At 42.2% G+C, this 22,706-nt stretch overlaps 1 protein-coding gene across 16 annotated transcripts in view; it reads right to left on the bottom strand.

Annotated features, from left to right (window-relative positions):
* Nucleotides 1-22,706, bottom strand: part of IKZF1 (IKAROS family zinc finger 1) — a 142,084-nt gene that overhangs the window by 14,823 nt on the left and 104,555 nt on the right. Inside the window, exons 1-2 of one of the 16 annotated variants that reach the window (XM_061589169.1) lie at nucleotides 13,758-13,813; nucleotides 12,997-13,123 (exon numbers count right to left, since the gene is read on the bottom strand). The exons of the other annotated variants lie outside the window; for them this stretch is intronic. Of the exons in view, the coding sequence (XP_061445153.1) occupies nucleotides 12,997-13,000 (4 nt within the window). The 5' untranslated portion in view covers nucleotides 13,001-13,123; nucleotides 13,758-13,813. Of the gene's footprint in view, nucleotides 1-12,996; nucleotides 13,124-13,757; nucleotides 13,814-22,706 lie in introns of those variants that run through there. 16 annotated transcript variants of the gene reach the window in all.

Here is a 22,706-nt window from a genome sequence, read left to right as displayed (position 1 = left end):
CTTTGAGGACGACAGGTTCTTTCGGTTAGATCAATGTGTTCTACTAGCATTGCCAATCAAGTAAACAATTTAGTTGATTAAGCATCTGCCTTTTAGCCAGTTAATTAGATTTCAATAGATGTACATATTACCAGAAACTTAATATAGATGCTTTGTTAAATAATGAAAGAAGTCAGGAAACACTAGCTAATGATAAACTAAACCTATCACCTATTGTTAGAAGGAAAAGCCATCTTTAATATTTCTGTTTCATTCCTTTTTACAGTAATGTTTTAATGTTTAAAGAAAGTTTCAAGATAGTTTTTACATTGTTTATATGTTGCTTATTGTATTTGATGTTTGACTGTTGTGAACCGCCCAGAGAGCTTCGGCTATGGGGCGGTATAGAAATTTAATAAATAAATAAATTTAATTTAATAAATAAATAAAACACCCCCAAACCAAAATAATCTCAAAGAACAAAGATATGTACCCTTAACTCTCAGTGCAGATCAATTAATTTTGACTTCCACAATTAATTAACCAAAACTTTACTTGACTAATCAACCAATTAAAATGATTAATTTTAGCACTTACTACACTTGCAACAGTTATGTCATTTATTTCAGGATTTATAAACCATGCCACAGTCAGAGAATACGTAAGCAATGTACAGAAATAGAATATAAAATAATACACATCATAAAACAGCATTAAAATAGAAAAAAATTAAAAACTGCAGAAACAAAACAGACTAATTTGGGAAGGCTTAGGAGAAAAGTTTATGATGTTTGTTGATAACATAACAATGTTTGGCAGTTGCTTTACTTCTAAGGCTGCATTCAGACATGGGGTTTATTCTGTTAGCTTTACTGGTTGTAATGGAGGCGCTTGTGTCCCAATTTCTAACATTCCTTTCACACCGCAGTACCTGTTGTATTATGGACCTGTGGCTTTTTGACCAATATACTGCCATATTGCACTAAATATCATTCACAGCAGTGGGCATGGTGTGACACTGCAATGAATGTCATTGGACATGCCACTACTCCCCTACCCTTTAAGTACAGGCATACTTCTGTTTCCCCATGATTCCCTCATGAAAACAAAGGAAAGAACTATATGCTGGTATACCACTGCAAATTTCACCACTTTACTCCCACATTTTTCTGGGTTAATGGAGTTGCAAATGGATTTTTTTCTGGAAACAATTAACACAGAAATGAGTGCTGAACTTCCACTAGATTTCCAGAAGTAGGTTTTACCTCATATGAAAGATCAAATAAAAGGTGGAAATTATATATAAGGAAACATGGGGAAAATGGAATAAACTGCTCAGCGAAAAAATTCCAGGGAGCTGGTGCCACAATCCTGAAAGCATCTGCTGGAGTCACAGCATGCTTTACTACAGGGGCATGTGGCACCATCAACAGATTTCAATCCACAGATATAAGCGATTGAGGCAGGATGTAGCAGGAAAGGGGGCTTCTCATGTACTCTGATCGAGAATCATATAGGGCTAGTAGTAAAACCTTGAATCTAGCTTGGTAGCAAATTGGCAGAGCTTGGAAAAGTTACTTTTTTTGAACTACAACTCCCATCAGCCCCAGCCAGCGTGGCCACTGGATTGGGCTGATGGGAGTTGTAGTTCAAAAAAGTAACTTTTCCAAGCTCTGCAAATTGGCAGTCACTGCTTTCAGTGGAAGTGTCACATGTTATTGATAGGTTGCCCAAGACAGCAACAGTGCAGCAGAGTTTGCACTAGCTGTAGTTTCCGGAACAATTTAAAAGCAGTCCCACATAAATTTAAATTTAAAGGCAGTCCCACATAAAATATGCTGCTTTAATCAAGAGTACAGGTTACCAATGCCTGGACTACTGTCACCAAACTATCCCTATCCATAAAAAGTGGTAGCTGGCATACTAGCCAAAGCTGGTAAAGGCACTCCTAGATATTGAAGAGACTTGAACCTCCAGTGACAATGCTGGATCCAGAAATATATGCAACCCCATCCTGAAAGAGCAACTGGCCTATTTCCCAGTCCCAGGAACCACTCACCAACAGAGTTTCCATCTTGCCAGGATTCAGTTTCATTTTATTGGCTCTCATCCCATCCAGGCAATGGTTCAGGACTTGCACAGCATTTCCTGATTCAGATGTTACAGAGAAACAGAGATGTGCCTCCTCAATATACTAATGGCACTATGCTCCAAATCTCCCAAAGACCAATCCCAATGGCCTTATGTTGAATAGCACTGGGGATAAAATAGTGCCCTGCAGCACTCAGAAAGCAATTCCAATGGGCCCCAAAAGCCATCACCCTATGCTAGAACCCTCTAGAATCAGTCCTATAGGTAGGTTGTACTCCCCCATCTCTCTGCTGACAAAGGTCATCCATCAAGGTGACCAGAGCTGATTTGGTCCCAAAATGAGTTCTGAACCCACATTGAAAGGGGTCTAGAAAATGCATCGCATCCAAGAGTGCCTGCAGTTATACTGCCACCATCTCTATCACCTTCCCCTAAAAGAGGGTATTAGTAAGCAGTAGTCATCAAGGACCATTGGATCCAGGGTGGGCTTCTTTAGGGTGGTTGCACCACCTCTTCCTTCAAGACAGTGGGGACCACCCCATTGTGTAAATATTAGTTAACTATGCTCTGGACCCCTTGGCTAGCTTTAATTTGTAATGAGGGATATGGGTCAAGAAAGCAGATGGTTGGTCACATTGTCGTGGTTGCTCATGTTATCAAGTTGCAATAACTGAAATTGATCTCGCAGATGGAGCATTGGACACCTCGCCTGAATCTGACACAGTGATAGTATCCAGACTGCTGGGGAGCTGGTTGGTTTTATCCTTAAAGTGCTTGCAGAGTCACAGCTGGATCCCAAGGAGGATGGGGCAGATATTAGTCTTCAAATATTCAGAAAAATTCTGCTGGGTGCCTACTAAGAGATACAAAGGAGGCAAGCAAAGTAAGCCTTCTTTGCTGCACCACTGTCACATGACAGCCATGCCTGTGTGCTCTAAGGCAGCCTTTCCTAAACTTTGGGTCCCCAGATGTTGCTGGACTACAGTTCCCATCATTCCTAATCACTGGCCATGCTGGTTGGAGCTGATAGGAGTTGTAGTTCAGCAACATCTGGGGACCCAAAGGTGGGGGAAGGCTGCTCTGAGGAATGTTTGATCAGTCTCGCATTAAGTTTTGTACCATTGATGCTCTAGCTGTCATCCAGCTTGTTTCATAGCTTTCTGGAATACCAGGGCAGGTTGTGGGCCCTACAGTGATGGAGAGGGTGCTCTTGTGCATTCCTGTCAATAAGATCTGTCCATGGCAACAGGGTTGTTCAACCCGGCCATCCATGTCTGCAGTTGGAACGAGATTCAGAGTATGGCCTGCTGTATGTGTCGGGCTGATGACAACTGCCCCCACCAGAGGCAGCCTAAGCACAGATGTTGAAGTCACCCAAGACTTTTGAGCTCATCCAACACCACACCAGAGACTACCTCTGCCAGCTCAGTCAGGGAGGCTGTTGGGCAGCAGGGTGGATGGATACCAATAACATCCCTAATCTGTGTCTATAAGTCAACACTATACATCCAAGGCAGAGAAGTTTCCTAATGAGGGAGATGGACTCCTTATGGACCATGACAGTATCCCCTCCCTTACTCACCAGTCTGTTGTTGCTGTATCAAATACCTAGGTGGGCAGAGCTGAGTCAGATCCACTCCACCAGCCTCACCCAACCAAGAATCAGTAAAGCACGTCAAATTGGCTCTCTCAACCAATATCAAATTGTGGATGAGTAAGGACTTACTGTGAACTGACATCACCAGACTGTTCGGCACAGTAGCAGAACAACCAGCTACCCGAGGCTAGGAATGGGGCAGAAATGTGATTCTGTTCACATTTAAAGCCAAATCAAATTTGCATTTTCTGGAACAATATGAGAACTGAAATACAGCCATCCTTGAAAATTCACACTCATCTGAACTTGCAGTGTGGTTCTCCAGCGTTTACAAAAAGGCATATATAAAGGAAAAGTGTGCATAAAAATGAATACATTCATGAAAATAACATACAAAAATGCATTATATTAGGAGAAACTGCAAAAATGTGTACATTAGACAAAATTGTGTACAAAATGTGTTTATTAGGAGAAATTCACACTGAAATGCTGAAGAATTTTTATGAGGATTTTTTTTTAAAACAAAAAAATGCAAATTGCTGCAGAAATGTGATTAATTGAATTTAAGATTGGAAAAGGGAGAAACAGAGAGAGCTGAAATTGACAGATCCTTCCATCCCTACTTGAAACTCACAGGAAGAATGAGGGATCAGTAATCTGTCCCTTTTCTTTCCATCTTAACTCCTCACCCCACACCATACTTTTCTAGTCCTGTAACCATCAAAATTAAAGTTCCTTCCTCTCACCCTGTTATACAAGCATCATCCCCAAAACACACCCCAATGACAGAATCCAGCAGTAAGCTACCACACACACACATATAACTGTGCATTCACCCACCTTGGTTGCTCTCCCCTAATTTAATCTCTCACCAGAACATAGATTAGAGATCACACAACCCCTCCCTACAGGAACTCCTCCCTCTCACCAAGGAGTGCCCATCAAACACATGCCCCCACAAGACTTCCATAAATACAAATTAAAACAAACAGAAAGGGGGTGGTACCCTTATCCTCATCACAACCCTAAAGGAGTGACCCCAAAGGGAAAAATCCATTTTGCTGTTGCCCCATCTAGAGTAGCCTGCCTCACTGCACCAGTCTTTGTCAAATAGTCTATAAATACTCTGCTCATTAAATAGCTGGTGTTCCCTCTCTCCCTCCTCAGGATTCTGCCAGGACTCAGCAATGCAACAGCTGTAGGGCTGCTAGGGAAAGGGAGGAGGTGGAATGAAAGCCCCCACATTCCCGGCCTACAGTAACAGGCCAGTGTCTTCACCTAAGGAGGAATAAGGACCACTGAGTTCAATGATACTTAATTCTGGGTAGACATAATAGAATGTACTGTAAATGCTAAGGCATAATCCAGTCTTTTGCACTCTCTTATGAGGAATGTAATCCAAAGAAAGAATACTGAATTTAAAGAAAAAACAGTGTGGAGTCATTCTTCTTTCTTTTTGCCACATTCTTCATCATCTCACTTAGATTGGGTTTTATTTATTAAATTGTTTATTTATTAAATTTATATCTCGCCTTACCTCCCAGAAGGAGCTCAGAAGGTTAATGTCTAGTCACTGTAATGAGTTATAATCCCACTCCTGGTTGATAATTACCTAGTTGATAATTTTATCTTGAGGGCCAGTGTGGTACAGTGGCCAATATGCTGAGTTTAGATGTGAAGAATCAAGGATAGACTCTATTGACTTGCACAGCTGGCTGCTGTCCCCATGGAAGCTTAGCCGAGAAGGATGTGGTAGTAGGGGGCAAGGCAGGAGCTGGAAACGTTCATCAGTATAATCTGTGTCTACTTAAAAGGGAGCAGTCCAGAGAAGCAGAAGAGAAGAACTGGAAATGTGATGAAATAAGGAGACACCTAACTTTATTGTCCACTGTCAGTGAAGGATCAGAGAATGAAAGCCTGCCAGAAGGCAACAGGCAGGAGTGGGAGAAGCGAGGTAGAAGACATTCTTCCCCTCGACCCTCTTAAACAAACTCTGAGGGAGCAAATCTGGATGTTGTGCCCAGGGTGAACCAGGAGGGGCAAGAGAAGGGAGTGAGAAAAAGCGAACAGGGATATAAGTGATGAGATGGACCACTGATCTTAGAAGGGCCCAGGAGCCCACCAGGCGCACCCTGCAGTAAGGGTCACCCTGGAGCTCCAAGGGAGCCCTGGGGGGTGGATTGTGACACTCAGGTTCAAACCCTTTTCAAGTAAAGGTTTCTTCTTCTTACAACAGTTTTAAAACACAATTAAAAACAACTTAAAATCACAAACATTGCAAAAACCAGGGTGGGTCCTAAAATTTACATTGCAGGTGTCAAAGGTATGTGTTTAGCATTCACTGAAAACTGTACAGTGAGGTTGGCAGACACACTTCTGAGGGGAAGGGGGGCTGCCACAGAGAATGCCCCTCTCTCAGGCTACCCCCAAGCTTCTGAGGTGGTAGAACTACCCAGAGAGCCCCCTCTGCTGATTTAACACCCAAGAGAGTCTGTAGGGAAGGAGGTAGTCTTTCAGATATTTGGGGCCTAAGTCATTTAGGGCTTTAAATCTAATGTGAACACCTTGAATGAAAACAAACTAAAAACCAATGCAGCTATTTTAAAACAGCGGTTATATGAGATCTAAACCCCAGCTCATAATCTGGCCATTGCATTTTGAACTGGTTGAAGTTTCCAACTTATCTTCAAGGGCAGCCCCACATAGAGTACATTGGAATAATGCAACCTGCAAGTTACTAGAGCATGGAGTTCTTGGATTTGTTCCCAAGTTATTTTTGTCCAAAAGCTGGTGAACCAGTTGAAGCTGGAAAAAGGCACTCCTCACCACTGAGACCATCTGAGCCTCCAGTGACAGTGCTGAATCCAGGAATAACTGCAAGCTGCAGACCTACTCTTTTCAGGGGAATGCAACACCATCCAGAACAGGCCGTCCCCCTGCCTCCTGGACATGGGAACTCAGGACACCTAACACCTCTGTTTTTCAGATTTCAGCCTCAATTTACTGGCCCACTTCCAGCCCTTCACTGCCTTCAAGTACCGGTCTAACACCTCAATTGCTTCTCCCAATTCAGATGGAACAGAGAGATAGAGTTGGGTGTCATATTGAGATAGAGTTGGGTGTCAAATCTCCTGATGACAGCTTCCAATGGCTTTATACAGATATTAAATAGCACAGAAGACAAAATGGAACCTTGTGGAACACCACAGGATGGCTCCCACGGTGCTGAACAGTAGCCTCTCATAACTACTTTCTGGAAGCAGTTCTGGATCTCTTCTCGATCATCCCAGAGTGCAGGACACGGAATAATGGGCTCAAGTTGCAGGAAGCCAGATTTCAACTAGACATCAGGAAAAGCTTCCTAACTGTTAGAGCCATATGACAATGGAATCAATTACCTAGAGGGGTAGTGGGCTCTCTGACACTGGAGGCATGCAAGAGGCAGCTGGACAGCCATGTGTCGGGAATGCTTTGATTTGGATTCCTGCATTGAGCAGGGGGTTGGACTTGATGGCCTTATTGGCCCCTTCCAACTCTACTATTCTATGATTCGATGGAGGTAGGGGTGAAACCACTGAAGCACAGTGCCCCCAACCCCCACCTCCCTAAGATGCTCCAGGAGGATACCAAAGTCAATAGTACTAAAAGCCACCAAGACTTCAAGGAGAAAGAACAGGATTGCACTCCCCCATCTCTCTCCTGACAAATATCATCAACCACGTTGACAAAGGTGTTTTCAGTGCCATGGCCAGGCCTGAAGCCAGACTGGAATGGATCCAAGTAATCAGTTTCCTCATGTTGGGAGTAAAGCACCAATGCATTATTACAAGTGACCTGAACTAGTGGGGGGAGACAGACGGAAAGGCAATCTATTCCTTCCTCTGCTGATTCCTCCTCTAAAGTGTTTCCCGTTTTTGCAGGCTCCTCCCTCCCTTCTCTTCCTGTCTTTGTTCTCAGTTTATTTATTTATTTATTTAAAATATTTCTATCCCGCCCTTCTACCCTATAATAGGGCACTCAGGGCGGCTTACAAAAATAAAATCAAACACGTGTACAATAAAATTGTAAACAGTAAAATCACAACAACATTAAAATAAATTATAATACATAAAATACAATTAAAATACATAAACTACCATATATATATACACAGAGAGAGAGAGAGAGAGAGAGAGAGAGAGAGAGAGGGAAGGATAATGGCTCCCTGAGTGGAAGCTCATGGCTGCTTCAGAATACATAACTTTACCTCTTTGTAGTAATAAACCTTATGACTCTTTATTCTTTCAACTAGCAGTCTTAACAGACCAATTATTTCTGCACTCCACTGCAATATATATCTACCCAAAACTCTTGACACTTCCTAGCCAGCCTGACGTTGAATTGCTACCACCTTCTCAAGCACCTTGCCCAAAAAAGGGATATTTGCTACTGGACAATAGTTGCTTAACACTTCTGGGTCCAGGGAGGTCCTCTTAAGGAGTGTAATGTAATGTAATGTTTTATTTCTAGGTCGCCTTTCGGCCAAATAGGCCCCCAAGGCGGCTTACACACAAATAAAAATACAAATACAAAATACAAATAAAAATACAATTTACAAAAAAAAAATCAAACTAACAAAGTCCTAACATCTCTAAAAAAAACAGGAGCAGCAAACCAAAAGCATTCATCTTCCTGGTAAAGGGCAGTCCCCAGAAAAATGTCACTAAGAGCAGGGGTGGGGGGCAAGGCATGTGGAAATGCTTGCCCTTGATGGTCCCAGCACAATAATCAAAACCAATTATCGCAAATCTGTTACAGCAGACCTCCAAATTTGTCAGACCAATGCTCTCTTGACCAGATGACAAAAGCCGATTCACCACTCCAAGAAGCTCTGCCAGATGGCTACTAGTGGAAAGAATGGTGGTGGAGAAGTAAGCTCTCTTTCCCTCCGCTGCTGCCACATGGTAGGCACAGTGGTGCAACCTTACTCAAGTTCAATCAGATTCAAACCAAGATTTGTGCCACCTGTGCTCCAGCTGCTGACCCTGTTCCATCACACGCAGATCACGAGAGTACCATGGTGACCTGTGTGCTCCACAATGTTGGCAAGGGCACTCAGGATCATGTCTATGGTTCTATTCTTTTCACCATTCTACAGTGATACAAAAGCCTCAAGAGGAGTGTCAACCATGTCAGCTGAAAAATCCCTCAGAGCATTCAGGAATACATCAGATCCCTTAGGTCTCCAAAGGTGGATCATCTCAATGGGTCCCCTATCATTGCAGAGTAGAATAGTTATGTTCAGCCCAAACCTTACCAAAGAATGTCAGTCCATGACAATGGACTCACAACAAGTCTCCCAAATAAACAGAGTATTACCAGTCTGCTCTGTGGCAAGACCAAGTTGAGGGTATGCCTTGCCACATGCGTTGGGCTGTTGATATACTGAGATAGTTGTCATGGAGGTTATGAAGTCCTGAACTGGCCCATTTGAGATAGCCTTGGCATGAATATTGAAATCTCCCAACACCATATCCAAGATTATGCCAGCTCAGTTAGGGTGGTCGTAGCATGGTGGGTTGCATGGTACACTAACATCATCCCCATTCTGTCTCTCTGGCCTAACACTGCAAACTATTCCTTGAATCCAGACACAGTGTGGATCAGTCTCCTGATGAGGGAGAGGGAATTCCCTGCCCCTCTGACCTGGAATGGTGCTGCACCAAGTACCGACACAGACACAGCTGGGTTAGCATAGGGCAGCCAAGCCCATCTGCTCATGACTCCGTTATACATGCCAAGTCAGCCACCTGATCCACAATCAAATCATGGATAGATGTTTGATTCTGAATGGACCTGGCATTTAACACCACCAGGCCAGGGGGTTGGCTGACCAGCACCCCCACATTCTAAAATACAGCAGGCAAAGCAGAAGGGGCAAACACTTGGATGTAACTAGCCCTCCTCATTCTCCATGTACACCTTTGATCACCTCCAGTATTTCCCCCTACTTACCATCACAGGGATGGCAGACCCTTTACCCTCCCCCCTTGACCATGGCCTAGACACAGTCCTTCCCTGACTATAGGCATACCACAGAGGACAGTGTTGGGGACAACTAGGAGACACAAAATAAAAATATTGTTGTGAGTTTGGGGGGTTGAGATGGATAATTTCTATGAATCCCCTTCCAGCCTCTGATTTCGAATCCTGTGCCTGGGGGTGAGATACTCCTCTGCTGGTTAGATGAGTTTCTTTATTAATCTAATAGAGTGGTCAGATGGATTAATGGGTCTATCAGGTGCCCACCAACTGCTGAATGGGACAGGGAGATCATTTTGTCATTGAAACTCTGCAGGAGAGCCTCCCCCCTCCTGAGGCCAAGGAGAGGCTTGTGTTTGGAGTTGTGTCTTGAGAATTGCTGGGAACTGGAAGGCAGACAGAGAGAGACTGGCTCTCTGCACGATGGCATCTGGGGTGCCTCCTGCAACCCTGATGGAAAGGCTGGATATTGGACTGCTGATGCCTTGAACCCCTCCATCCTAACCTCAGGTTGGAATGTGTGTAAATAAATAAACCATATTTCATAAAGACACCACAGTCTCCGCTGACCTTCTTCCCAAGGAAACCAAACCCTAGGCAAGCGCAGGGACCCCTGGAAATCTCACCGCCTAGAGATTGGGGTGGCGCGCAACACTGGTGTAAGCAGTGGGATTGAGTTTCCTGGAAGAAGCTTTGGGAGCAAGGTGTGCCTGACTCAAAATGGAGGGAGAAACAGCAATCCTCCTGGATTGCTAAGATTGATGCTCCAGCAGCAAGTAGAGTGGAGGACTAGCAGCAAAGGCAATGAGAGCGCCAGGAGGACCAGCAGCAAAGGCAACGAGAACACCAAGGGGAACGGGAGCACTGGCAACAAATGGGGGAGATCATTGGAAGCTTCTTGGGAGAGGAAAGGAAGACCCTAGGTGAGGAGTTGAGAACCCTGCCTGATCAGCCACTACAAGGGGTCAAGAGTGACCCAGGAGCCCAGCTGCAGAACACCCAGACTGGGGTGGCTAAAGAGTTCCAGAAAGTGGGTGGGCAGCTGGAGGGCTTGGACTGTGAGGAGTTGCAGTCAGTAGTGGAGGAGGAAAAAGAGACTTTGATTGTCCAGGAGCCTTCCAGGGGGGAAGACGCCAGAAAGCTAGAAGCCCCAAAAGCTGAAGGAGGACAGGCTGGAAAATGAAGAGGAAGATGCATTGGAAGGAAGTGGGGTAGAGGCTGGAGAAGAGATGCTGCTGATAGATTTATCTGCTCCATGTGTGCCTGCTGTTAAAGAAGCAATGCAGGAGGAAGAAAAGGCCTTAGAGATAGCTGGACTACAGGCTGGAGAAGAGCAGCTGTTGATGGATTTATTCACCCCGTGTGTGCCAGCTGCGGAAGAGAAAGTGCAGGAGGAAAAGTTGGAGGCGTGTGTGCGAGAGAAGCTGCCAGCGCCTGGAGAAATGGCTGTGCAAGAAAAGGTGCAGAAGGAGAAGGCTGAAGTGGGAGTGCAAGGCCAAGAGGAGCTCCCAGCACCTGGAGAGATGGGTGAGATAAAATCCCCAAGTGACTTTGCCCCTTGGGTGCCCCATAATGGTCTTATAGGGTGGGATGCAGCTCCTGTGATGGATGCAGTCCCTGAGCAAATTCCAGCAGTGAGAGGCACCCAGCGCCCTGTGAGTTTGGAGGGCAAGAGACACTGGGGGGGTTATCTGCCTCTGTTTGGGCCCATGATTCACAATGGAGATGGCGAGGAAGATTTCTTTCTGCCAACCTGGGTGGGCTAGGCCAGCTAGTCCTGAAGAAGATGCCCCCAGATAAAGGCTTGTGGCAGGACTTTGATTTGGAGTTTGGGGCAGGAGATGAAGTGGACGGGCTTAAAGACCTTTCCCAGAGCAGAGTGTGGGAGGAAAATGGCTACAGTGTGCTGTGTGCTGATGAGGAAACAAATCTGTTCCTGGAGGTGAGTCTCAAGACCCTGCAGGCAGCAGCAGGGATTAGCTTGGACAGGGAACTCCATGAAGCCCCAAGACAAACGGCCATGTGGGCAACTGCATGGTTTGGGGTGGGGGTTATGCATATGGGACTGTGTACTGATTTGCTGTAGGAATTCTTCTGATGGTTTTAGTATTGCCTTTTGAAATGCTGTTGATTTGTGCTGTTTATGGGCTTGTGGGGATGTAAACTGTTTAACTTGTTTGGAATTATGCTGATAGGTTTTTGCAATAAGGTTTTAATGTTTAAGATTTACTACACTGTGTCTGCAAGATTGTGAGTGTGTGTACAACTGTTTGGGGAAGCAAGGGAGAAATGTGCATTTGGTTGAGGGCTGCAGTGCTGCAGTGGCACAAGGGAGGACAACGGAGCTCCAGCACAGAGGCTGTAATCTGGCTTAAACATGGCGGGAACTCACTCTCTTGGCCACTGCCAAGTACGAGGGCTGGGTAAGCGGTTTGGATGCAGAACTGTGACTGGGGGCTCCAAGAAAGAACAGGAAGCCTAAAGAGAGAGTAATTAATTGAAAATGTGCTGTAAGGGAATGGACTGTTTGTACTTGTGTGGAAATGCGACTGTATTTTTATGACTATGCTTTTACTGACGTATATTTCAATGTCTTATTAACCTGTATCTGTTATTTCTTTGTAGGAAAAGCTGTTATTCTGTAGTTTGTTTGCAGGTCTGGGACAGACCTTTGTCAGGGAAGGGGGTAGTGTTCTGAGTTCGGTGGGTTCAGATGGAATTTGTATGAGTCCCCTTCCAGCCTCTGATTTCGAATCCTGTGCCTGGGGGTGAGAAACTGCTCTGCTGGTCAGATATGAGTTTCTTTTGTTAATCTAATAGAGTGGCCAGGTGGGTTAATGGGTCTATCAGGTGCCCATCAACTACTGAATGGGCCAGGGAGATCCTTTTGTCATTGAAACTCTTCAGGAAAGCCTCCCCCCCTCCTGGGGCTGAGGAGAGGCTTGTGTTGTGAGTTGTGTCTGAGAAAGGCTGGGAACTGGAGGCAGGCAGAGAGACTGGTTCTCTGCACCATGGCTTTGGGGGGCCTCCTGTAACCCTGATGGAAAGGCTGGATATTGGACTGCTGATGCCTTGAACCCCTCCATCCTAACCTCAGGTTGGAATGTGTGTAAATAAATAAACCATATTTCATAAAGACACCACAGTCTCTGCTGACCTTCTTCCCAAGGAAACCAAACCCTGGGCGAGTGCAGGGACCCCTGGAAATGTCACCGCTTGGAGATTGGGGTGGCGCGCAACAATATTGAATGTGACTTACATCCCAACTCTCACCTGGACATAAATTCACCCCTTCCCCCATTTCTCACCCATGAAGGGCAGAGTTGCATGCTGAATTGGACTCCCACTTCAGGGGCATGAAACCACTTTCTTTGCACACCGCTCCAGCCTCTCACCCTGGAAGTAGCCTGGAGAGAAAAACATGACACACACATCCTGCCCAAGGAAAAAACACAAATGAAGCAATACCACACATAAAACCATGCCATATGAAACTAATGAAAGAGGGTGAGCCCTCATCCTTGTCACACTCCAAAGATGTGATCCAAAAAGGCATCCCCGGCAGCTTTGACTTATATCCTCCTCTTCCCCAGCACCACTTTAAAGTGTGCTAATTTGGGGACTGTCCTGGGCAGTGGTAACTACTCAGGCTGATGAAATTCAGTCTCTGTGAGGCCTAATCCTGCTGTTCAGTATATCCCAGAAAACAACAGTCTCTTGGAGGCAGCTGCTTTTGCAAGAGGGCAGGGGCCCTGGTAGTAAACTCTGTGCCTCTCCCCACCCTCCATCTCAGCTGCCTCCCTCCTCCTCCTCCTCCTCTTAGCCAAACCTGGTTGGAAACTCTTTGAGGAAAGTCTGCCCTGTTGAATATGGGCAGGCTTTCTCCAAGGATTACTTCCATTCAAGTGGTAAAATCCAGTGAATACAAACAGGTTTCCACATACTAGTCTGACATAAAGTGCTAGGTAAAAACAGGGATGCACAGTGGACTGCAGCTAGCAATGTGGCATCATACATATAGTTTTTTCACATTTGGGGGGCTGGGGGTGTCTTACTTCTGTGCCTTTACCTTTAGCCTAACACTTGGTGCTTCTAGATGCAAATAATATATTCAAAAAAATATTTAGTCTCAATTAGAAGGTGGTGGATGATTCCAGCGGCAAGGGTACCTCTCTTGACTCCTATCACCACCATTGCTGTCGCTCTGAATTTTTCTTCTTCAAAAGGATGTGTGTGTGTGTATGTGCATCACTGTTGGAACACATAATATTTTAAAACTGTTAACTCCCCTCCCCCAGAGTCTGGAGAACCCTGGAAAAACTGACCACACTTGTCCTTTCAGTTGGGCTTCTGTGCATTTCAGTGCTGATGCAGATATATCATGAAATTGACAAGATTTTTTCATATCTACCACATGTCTGAAGGACCACTATAAAACCATGTTATCAGCTCAGCCGACTTCTATAGATTCCCTGCTGAGTTATGGGTGGTGGTGGTGGAAGAAGCATTGTTAGTCTCATTGCTGCTTTCAAAAACAAAACAAAACAAAAAATGCCAGAGGGTAAGTTAGGGACATCTGCTGCTGGGACTGGAGAGTAAGATTATAAAGAGTCACCAACAACATAACTGACACAGCAATTAAACAGTTTGAGATTAACATAATCTGAATTTTCAAGAATGAATGTCTGAGCAGACTAAGTTCATGTAGGAACGCTCACACAGAAATAAGATGGTGAAACATATTGCCACTCATTATCTCTCCGCAAAACTCCTAAGGTGTCAGGTGGTAATAATGAGAGGCAGAGAGCAGCTCCAGAAAAAAGGTGGCTAACCATAGAATCGTAGAGTTGGAAGGGTCCTATAAGGCCATCAAGTCCAACCCCCTGCTCAATGCAGGAATCCAAATTACAGTATACCTCAATGCAGGAATCCTAATCAAGAAATTAGAAAATTCAGCAAAACCTAGGCAATGAATGACTACAATCTGCATTGTTACGCCTAGTTCCAACCCTGCATTGGTTCAAACCTTGTAGATCCAAACAAAGGTACACAGTATAATCCTCAATGCAATTGAACAGACAAGGGGGAGAGTCACATGTTTGAAAGTGCCCCCACCTTCATATTTTCCTGCATTTGCACAGATAGCTTAGAAAAGGATGACACAAACAAATTGCGCCAGGACAAGAAATTCCCCTTTAACCTGCAACTCTCATTGTGAAAGAGCTAGAAACCCATCACAACACTGAAAGGATGAAAAAGTGGGCAAACCCTTATTGAAACAGATATTAAATAATAACTGAAAAAGACCCCAGACACGTACAAAATGCCAGTACAGTGGAGTGGTTAGAGTGCTGGACTAGGGCCTGAGAGACCAGGGTTCAAATCCTCATTCAGCCATGAAGCTCGCTGAGTGGCCTGGGACCAGTCACTGTCTCTCAAACTAACCTATCTCACAGGGTTGTTGCAAGGATAAAATGCGGAGGACAATACCATCTTGAGCTCCTTGGAGGAAAGGTGGAATATAACAGTAATAAATAAATAAATAAAATTGTGTACAGCATATATATTTCAGTTTAAAGGAAAGAATCAAGGCTGAAGAAGAGAATGTGGGTTGCCGCTGTTGCTGTGCTGCCTTAACCATTCTACCTGCAGGACTCGATGGTCCCACAGCTCCAGCTGGAATGGATTGGGCCCTTCACTAGCAGAGAGCAGTAGAGGAATGAGGAGCGATGGACATCAGTGCTGTTTCCCTTCATAATTGCAAGCGCTAGCTGAGTGCAACACTGAGCGTACGCTTAGTGTCAGACTTGGCAATCTGGAGCCAGGAGGAAGAGAGTGACATCAGCCTCAAGGTGCCTAAAATTGCTAATGCATGAGTTTATATGAAGATGGAAATGATCTGGTCGTGAGTAGAAAAGCACCAGTAATGACTGCCACCTAATCCTCCCTGATTATTATTTTGAATGTGTTTTTTTGTTTTTGCTCACCTTACACCTGTATACTCTTTCTTTATTTCTACTGGATGAATTCTGATCTCAAATCCCATTTAATGAAATGTTGCCTAATAGCCTTGTCTACTCATTAGAGTGACAGTATTTTTACATCTGGATAAACTATTTGAACTAATTCACTTTATTCTAGCCCCTAATGAACGTTCACCTCAATGAATCATTTCTTTTCTTATTCTTCTACTTTATTAACAGAGTTTCTTGATTAACTGTTGACTATTTAAGTGAAGGAATTCAGATTAACAAAGTTTCTGATGGACAGATTGAATTATCAAGAAAACAAGATTAATGGACTAATATTGTCACTGCTTTTTTACTTTTCATTCTTAATTTTAGATTAACCACCTGTTACTTTCCTGAATTTCCATTAATTTGGTTATTGGTTATATGACAAATCAGAAGGATTAATTTTAAGCAGAAATTGTTAAATTTAGAATATGTATATAACGGATGGAAACAAATCAATGGTTGGGAAGATTACAGATTACAATGGGTAAAGAAGATTTTTTTAAAAAAACATGAGGAAGAAGAAGCCAGTGTATCAGGATATGTAGCAGAAGAATTAAAATTCTTTTTAGCTAAATTGTTCAAAGAACTGGAGAAGATGACATAAAAAGCTAAAGCCACAGAACAAACATTATTAAGAAGTATAGAAGAGAGGTGGTGTATAGCAGAATCTATAATACTTAATTCAATCAAAGAAAGAGATAAAGAAGTTTTAGATAAAATAACTGAACTATCACATTCTTTTTTTAAAAAACCCTGGAATTTAGATTGAGAAAAAACTTAAAAACTAAGCAGAAGAATGTAAGACCTTAAAAACAAATAAATGATCAAAAAGTATATTACAGGAAATCACAACAGAACAACATGGACACAGGTTTGATTTGACAAGAATTAAAGCCAAGAGAGAGCAACTGGATTTTGAAGTACGAAGTGTAATGAAAAATTAAGAGGGCTTGAAGATGGGCTAGAAGATGACACAACTGGATTCTCAGAGGATCACCTTAAATACTTCTTAGGACTAGAACAGGGATGTGAAGTTGGGATTGAGACAGTTTACCATATAAATTCTGCATAAACTGTTCGAAAAAAATCCTACTGGATATTTATGTAAAATTTATTAGTTTACAAATGAAAGAGGCTATACCAAAAAAATAAATCAGGGCAGGCACCACTCTTAATATTTAGGACAATGAAGTTCAGGTTCTGTCAGATCTTCCTTTGGACATTTTAAAGAAGAGAAAGGACTTAATTGTTTTAACGCTTTGTCTCCAGGAAAGAAAGATACAATAGAGGAACACAATTTAAATTGTATGTTTGGATGGGGAGAGTATGGGCGGTAGTCCAAACAGTTGAAGGTGCCAGACAATTACTAGAAATTATTTTAAAAAATACTCCTACCACATAAACTAGATCCACAGATATTGAGTCATAAGTTTACACTGGGATTTTGACAAAAGAAAAGGAAGATGATAAATAGCATTAAGATTGTGTTGCTTAATGTAAAGTTATTAAACTCTCCAATAAAAAGAATCAAGTTTGCAAGACTGTTAAAAAGGGGGGGGGATCCTGTCATTTTATTAGAGCAGATGCATATCAAGTAAAGTGAGGAATGTTTATTACATGTTAGGGATGGGAATTATAACTAAAAATCATTCTGAATAATTTTTTTGGACTAGATAGGAGATTCTGATGAACTATTTCTATTTGGTATTTGTCACTTATTTGGGAAAGACCATATGACAGGGTGCATTTATGCTCCCAATAGCAATAAAAATCTTTCTGAAAAATAATTGAAATAATAAACACAAATATGGATACGAACATTCTGGTAGGCAGGGATTTAATAGGATTTTAAATCCTAAAATGGACATATCAAATCTGAATGCAGAAATACCAAAAATATTTCTGAAAAATATAAAGCAAAATAAAAATAAAAATAGATGTTTGAAGACATGTTCATGCCTGGTAAAGAGGTTATATTTTCTTTTGTATTTCACATAGCTCGTCTTCTAGAGTGGATGTATTTCTTATATCTCCATCTTTAATTAAATTAATATATTATTTAGAGATAAAACCAAAGCTTTCTGCTGATAACACTCCTTTTTTCACCGGAACGGTTGTGCAATAAAGTGCATCTAGGAACCAAGCTTTGGCATTTAGACAATTTTATACTGCAAAACCAAAGGATTACTCAAGCATTAATGACAAAGCTAAGGGAACATTTTCAGTTTAATAACACCACAGAACTAAAATAACTATGTGGAAGGAAAAACAAAGGGACAAAATACTAAAAGATCTTGTATTTCAGATAAAATGCTTGGAGTAAAAACATAAAGAGACGTGCTCTAAAACTATTTATAAAAAATGGAAATATTACACAGACAGATCTTATAAACTGTGGCGAAATGAGAAAAATTCACAAAACAGTTTTCTTTAAAAAAGGAAACAAAGCAGATGAACAGCACAGTAACATGGTTCTGCAAATAAAAGATGATGATGATGATAAGACCTATATAAAACCTAAAGATACTGCAAATAAGTTTTGGAAATCTTATAACAATATATATGCTTCTGATTACCCCTGAATACCAATATTCAGTCCTTTTAGTGGATATTAAATTGCTTCCTTAAATTGCCACAAACTGATATTGATGATCTTCAGAAACAAATGGAAATTGATGAATTACGTACTGCAGTTGATGATCTCAAAAATAACAAAGCACCTGGACGTGAATGTTTTGTCTCTGAATATTATACTTTTTAAAACTGAAATTTCCACTTTTAGATACTGTGATGCAAAATTATGGTTTCCCAAAATCCTGGGAACAAGCAAAGTTAGTGTTGACACAAACACACAAAAAGGCCTTGGTGAAGTAGTATCTGTTGGGAGACAAATTCTGCCAAGCATGGCACCTTCAAGAAATTCCTGAGTTGTGTTGGAGATAACTTTCTCCTACCGAAAGTGGAGGAAGGAATGAGAGGATCAGCTACCCTTGATTCTAATCAAAAGCGATGATTTAGTAGATAAAGTGGCAGTTATGGGAATTCTGGGTGAAAGTGATCATGTTACACTTGAGTACTTGATTTTAAAGGAACTGAAAGCTGAGAGTTAAGACATATGTGCACTCTGGACTTCCGGAAAACCGATTTTTAATAAACTCAGAATAATGATATAAAAGGTTCCACGGCAAGTGACCCTAATAATAAAGGTAGTCCAAGATGGGTGGGAGTTTCTAAAAAAGGAAATTCTAAAGGCACAATTGTGAACAATTCCAACAAGGAGAAAAGGGGGGAAACAGCAGAAGAAGCCAATGTGGCTTCACAAAAAGCTTAGAAATGACCTGAGAACAAAAAAAGGACACATACAAGAAGTGGAAGGAAGGCCAGGCCGCAAAGTAAAAATACAGACAGGTAGCACGGCATTGCAGGGATGGTGTCAGGAAGGCTAAAGCTGAGAATGAACTGAGGTCAACGAGGGATGCTAAAAGCAACAAAAAAGCTTTCTTCAGATACATGCATAGTAAATGACAGAGAAAAGAAATGGTGGCACAGCTACTCAATGAAGATGGCAAAATGATAACACATGACAAAGGCAGAAGTGCTCAATTCCAACTTTAGCTCAGTCTTCTCCCAAAAGAGGGTCTATGACCCTTCTGGCAAACATGAAGTAGAAGGGGCAGGATTGGACCTTGAGAGTGATAGACAAATGGTCAAGGAATACCTAATCACATTGAATAAGTTCAAATCTGCAAGACCTGCTGAACTGCATCCTACAGTATTGAAGGAAATGGCTGAAGAACTCTCAGAACCAGTGTTTGATCATATTTGCAAAATTGTGGAACATGAGTGAAGTGCCGGATGGCTGGAGGAAGGCTAATGCTGTCCCTACCTCCAAAAAGGGCAAAAAGGAGGAACCTGAGAACTAGAGACCAGTCACCCTGACAATGAGCTTATCTGCACGGCAATTTACTGTGTATCTGGTGCTACTTGCATCCTCTTTTAATTTGCATGGTTCACATGACATTGCAGGCAAGCAGAAGCTATCACACATTTCCCCCCTTTAAATCCATATTAACCCAATCCTCTAATAACCTGAAAAGAGAAGGAAAAAGTCTCCAATTCGTATCTCTAGGGCTTGCAGACCCTTTGCTCCAATGCTCTTAACGATGTGTCAATCGTTCCCCTCTTCACGCTCACTCCCTCCTCCTCCCTTCTTTTTTTTCCCATTAATTTTATTCAAATTTTCAAACGCAAAACAAAACAAAACAAAAAAGAAACAGATTAAACAATAAAATAAAATGTTGACTTCCGATTTGTCGCAGATCAGTTATAGGTCTATGATATATAACAAACCTGTCTCTTAATATATTACAAAATCACTTTCCTCCAGTAGTTATCTTAATTAATCATCAAATCTCATTAACATCACTTTATTCTTTCCGCAAAAAGTCAAAGAGAGGTTTCCACTCCTTGAGAAATATATCCATCGATTTTTCTCCAAATAAACATGTCAATTAATCCATCTCGTCAAGTCTGCTAGGTCCAGTAATTTCAATAGCCATTTTTCCATTATCAGTGTTAATTCCATCTTCCAACTTCCATCCTTGCACCCATAATAATCTTGCTGTCATAGTCATATAGTAAGAGTCTGATGGGAATTTCCTTCATCACAAATATTTCCTTGCCATCAATTCTGAATGTGTTGCTGAAATATTGTTGTAGAGTCATATCTCTGTTCCTCTTTTTTACGAAATTCACTAGCACATCTCTTGAGAGTTTTTCCATTGTCACATATCTGGAATTAATTCTATAAATTTTCTCTTTTTCAAGTTCCATCAAATCATTCCAGTCCAGAAATTCCATCGAAGCGTTGATAACTTTATCTCTGATATCTTCATCAATTTCTCCAGGGACAACGCTGAATTCCAAACAGTAATCTTTATCTCCAGGATCCACAAACTCCAAATATTTTTCCAGTTCCACACTTGATATATCTGTTCCAATCTCCAGGACTTGCATCCTCCCTTTAATTTTTGCCATAAAGTCCAAATCTTTTTCCAATTCCACATTTGATATATCTGATCCAATCTCCAGAATTTGCTCCTTCCCTTTAATTTCTTTTTCATTTTCTATTGCTTGTCCATCTGCTTCTTTTCTCATATAATCCTTTATTTCTTTCAACTCCTGTTTCACTTTACCAAATTCAGTTGCCATCTCTTGTCTACTCTGTCCCAGTTCTTGTTTCGTTATCTTAATCTCATCCATTATCTTCTGAAACATATCCAGAGGGGAGAACCCTTCCAGGGATACATCCAGGGTCTCTGCCACTTCTTTGATTGTCATTCTTAAAGCCGAAGAAAAAACCCTTCAAATTTCCAATATAGCCACAATTCCCAAGCAAAGAGTAATTTGCTTCTTTTTCCAGCAATAAGGGAGTTAATATTCCAGGCCTGTTGACATCATGTGGCCAGCACAGTTCTTATCTCCCGCACATCCAAGAATGCAAAACAAATTTGGTTCACAGCGCCGAACAATTAGTAACATACATGAACAGCAGATTCGTCTAAAGAAAGTAGTCCAAGAAAAAGTAGTCCCAGACATATATCAATCAAATAATCATCTAGATCAGATTTTCTCTTCGAGTAAGTTGCCCCTCATCCGTTTTAATCTTTATAGTTTCCAAATTCAGGCCTGCTTTTTGCCATAAAAAATAAGATAAGCTTTTTAAATTTTCTTTCCTCCTCCTTAATTCCTTGTATAAAAGAGAGAAGTGTAACTCACCCAGGTATCTTGATTTCTGATTCTTAAACAAATCTCTTTTACTGTAGTAATTTAAGCCAAATGATAAGATTAGACAGAAGAAAGCTTGCCTGTTGTGGATCGTTTAAAAGAAAAAACGTCTCGCTTTTTTTCAGCCCAGCTTGCTGGAAGTCCTAACTCCGTCCTCAGCTGCTAGGTATGCCTTCTTCTCCCAGGGAATTCCTGATTGATTCCAGCCACCGACAGCCCAACGAAGTTTCTGTGGATAATCTTCGGTTCACCCTTGCCTGGGAGAACATTTATACCAGTCAAAGTTCCCTTTTGACTGATTTTAAACTGAAAAAAGCTTCCTCTGAGACAGAGCTCATCTCAGAGGCAGCCACAGGCGGAGCAATCCTTCCGGGAAGTCACTCCCTCCTCCTCCCTTTATTCATTTCATATCCTGTGGGCTGAACAGCAACCTCCACTGCTCTCTCCCAAATCTAAATCATTCAGAAAACAGAAGGATCAGCTTGCAAATCAATCCCAGCCACCGGGGCTGGGAAAGCTGAATGAGTGCAACAGGTTGTTGTGGGGCTTCGTCCCAGGCTACTGGGTGTCTCACCTAGACTTGCCTGGTGATTTTGTAATGGGAAGCTGCAACAGAAGGGAGTAGGTGTGGGCCAAAAATATCCCCAAATGCACCTCTCCCCCTCCCGTCAACAATTTATGTCAGCGCCAATTTGTTCCATAATATTTAATAGTTTTCAACAGAACTTTGTCCAGTAGGAGCCACTTTAAATAACAACATCCTCCCTCCCTGTCTCCACATTATTATTTTGATCAAGTGAGTTTATTATTTGCAAGCAATGGGGCCTGTTTCCAGAGTATCTAAGCCCCTTTCTCCTCCAGCCTTTTCCCTGCGATGCTTTCAATGCAAGAAGGGGAGGTGAGATCTAGTAAGTTTCATTGTTTCTTATCAGTTGCACACTGAGGTGCTCTCCCACCTTCAGCCTTGAAGCCCGAACAACCAGAGGGAGTAAACATCGACACTAATCCTTCCCAGAGGATCCTACTTGCATCCATGGAAAACAGCGGATTGGAAGCTACCATTGAACAAGAAGTGTGGACCTTGAAAATCTATTACAATGGTAAAAGCAGTGTCTTTAGTATTTAGCTAGGCTCCCGTGTGGATAAGACCATCAATCCCTGGGAAAATTCTGGAGCAGATTATAAAGGGATCAATCTGTAAGCACCTTGAAAGC

The sequence above is a fragment of the Rhineura floridana genome, chromosome 11, assembly GCF_030035675.1.
Source record: "Rhineura floridana isolate rRhiFlo1 chromosome 11, rRhiFlo1.hap2, whole genome shotgun sequence".
NCBI lineage: Eukaryota > Metazoa > Chordata > Lepidosauria > Squamata > Rhineuridae > Rhineura > Rhineura floridana.
Note: the sequence above shows the minus strand (reverse complement) of the source record. Positions and strands in the feature narration are given on the sequence as shown.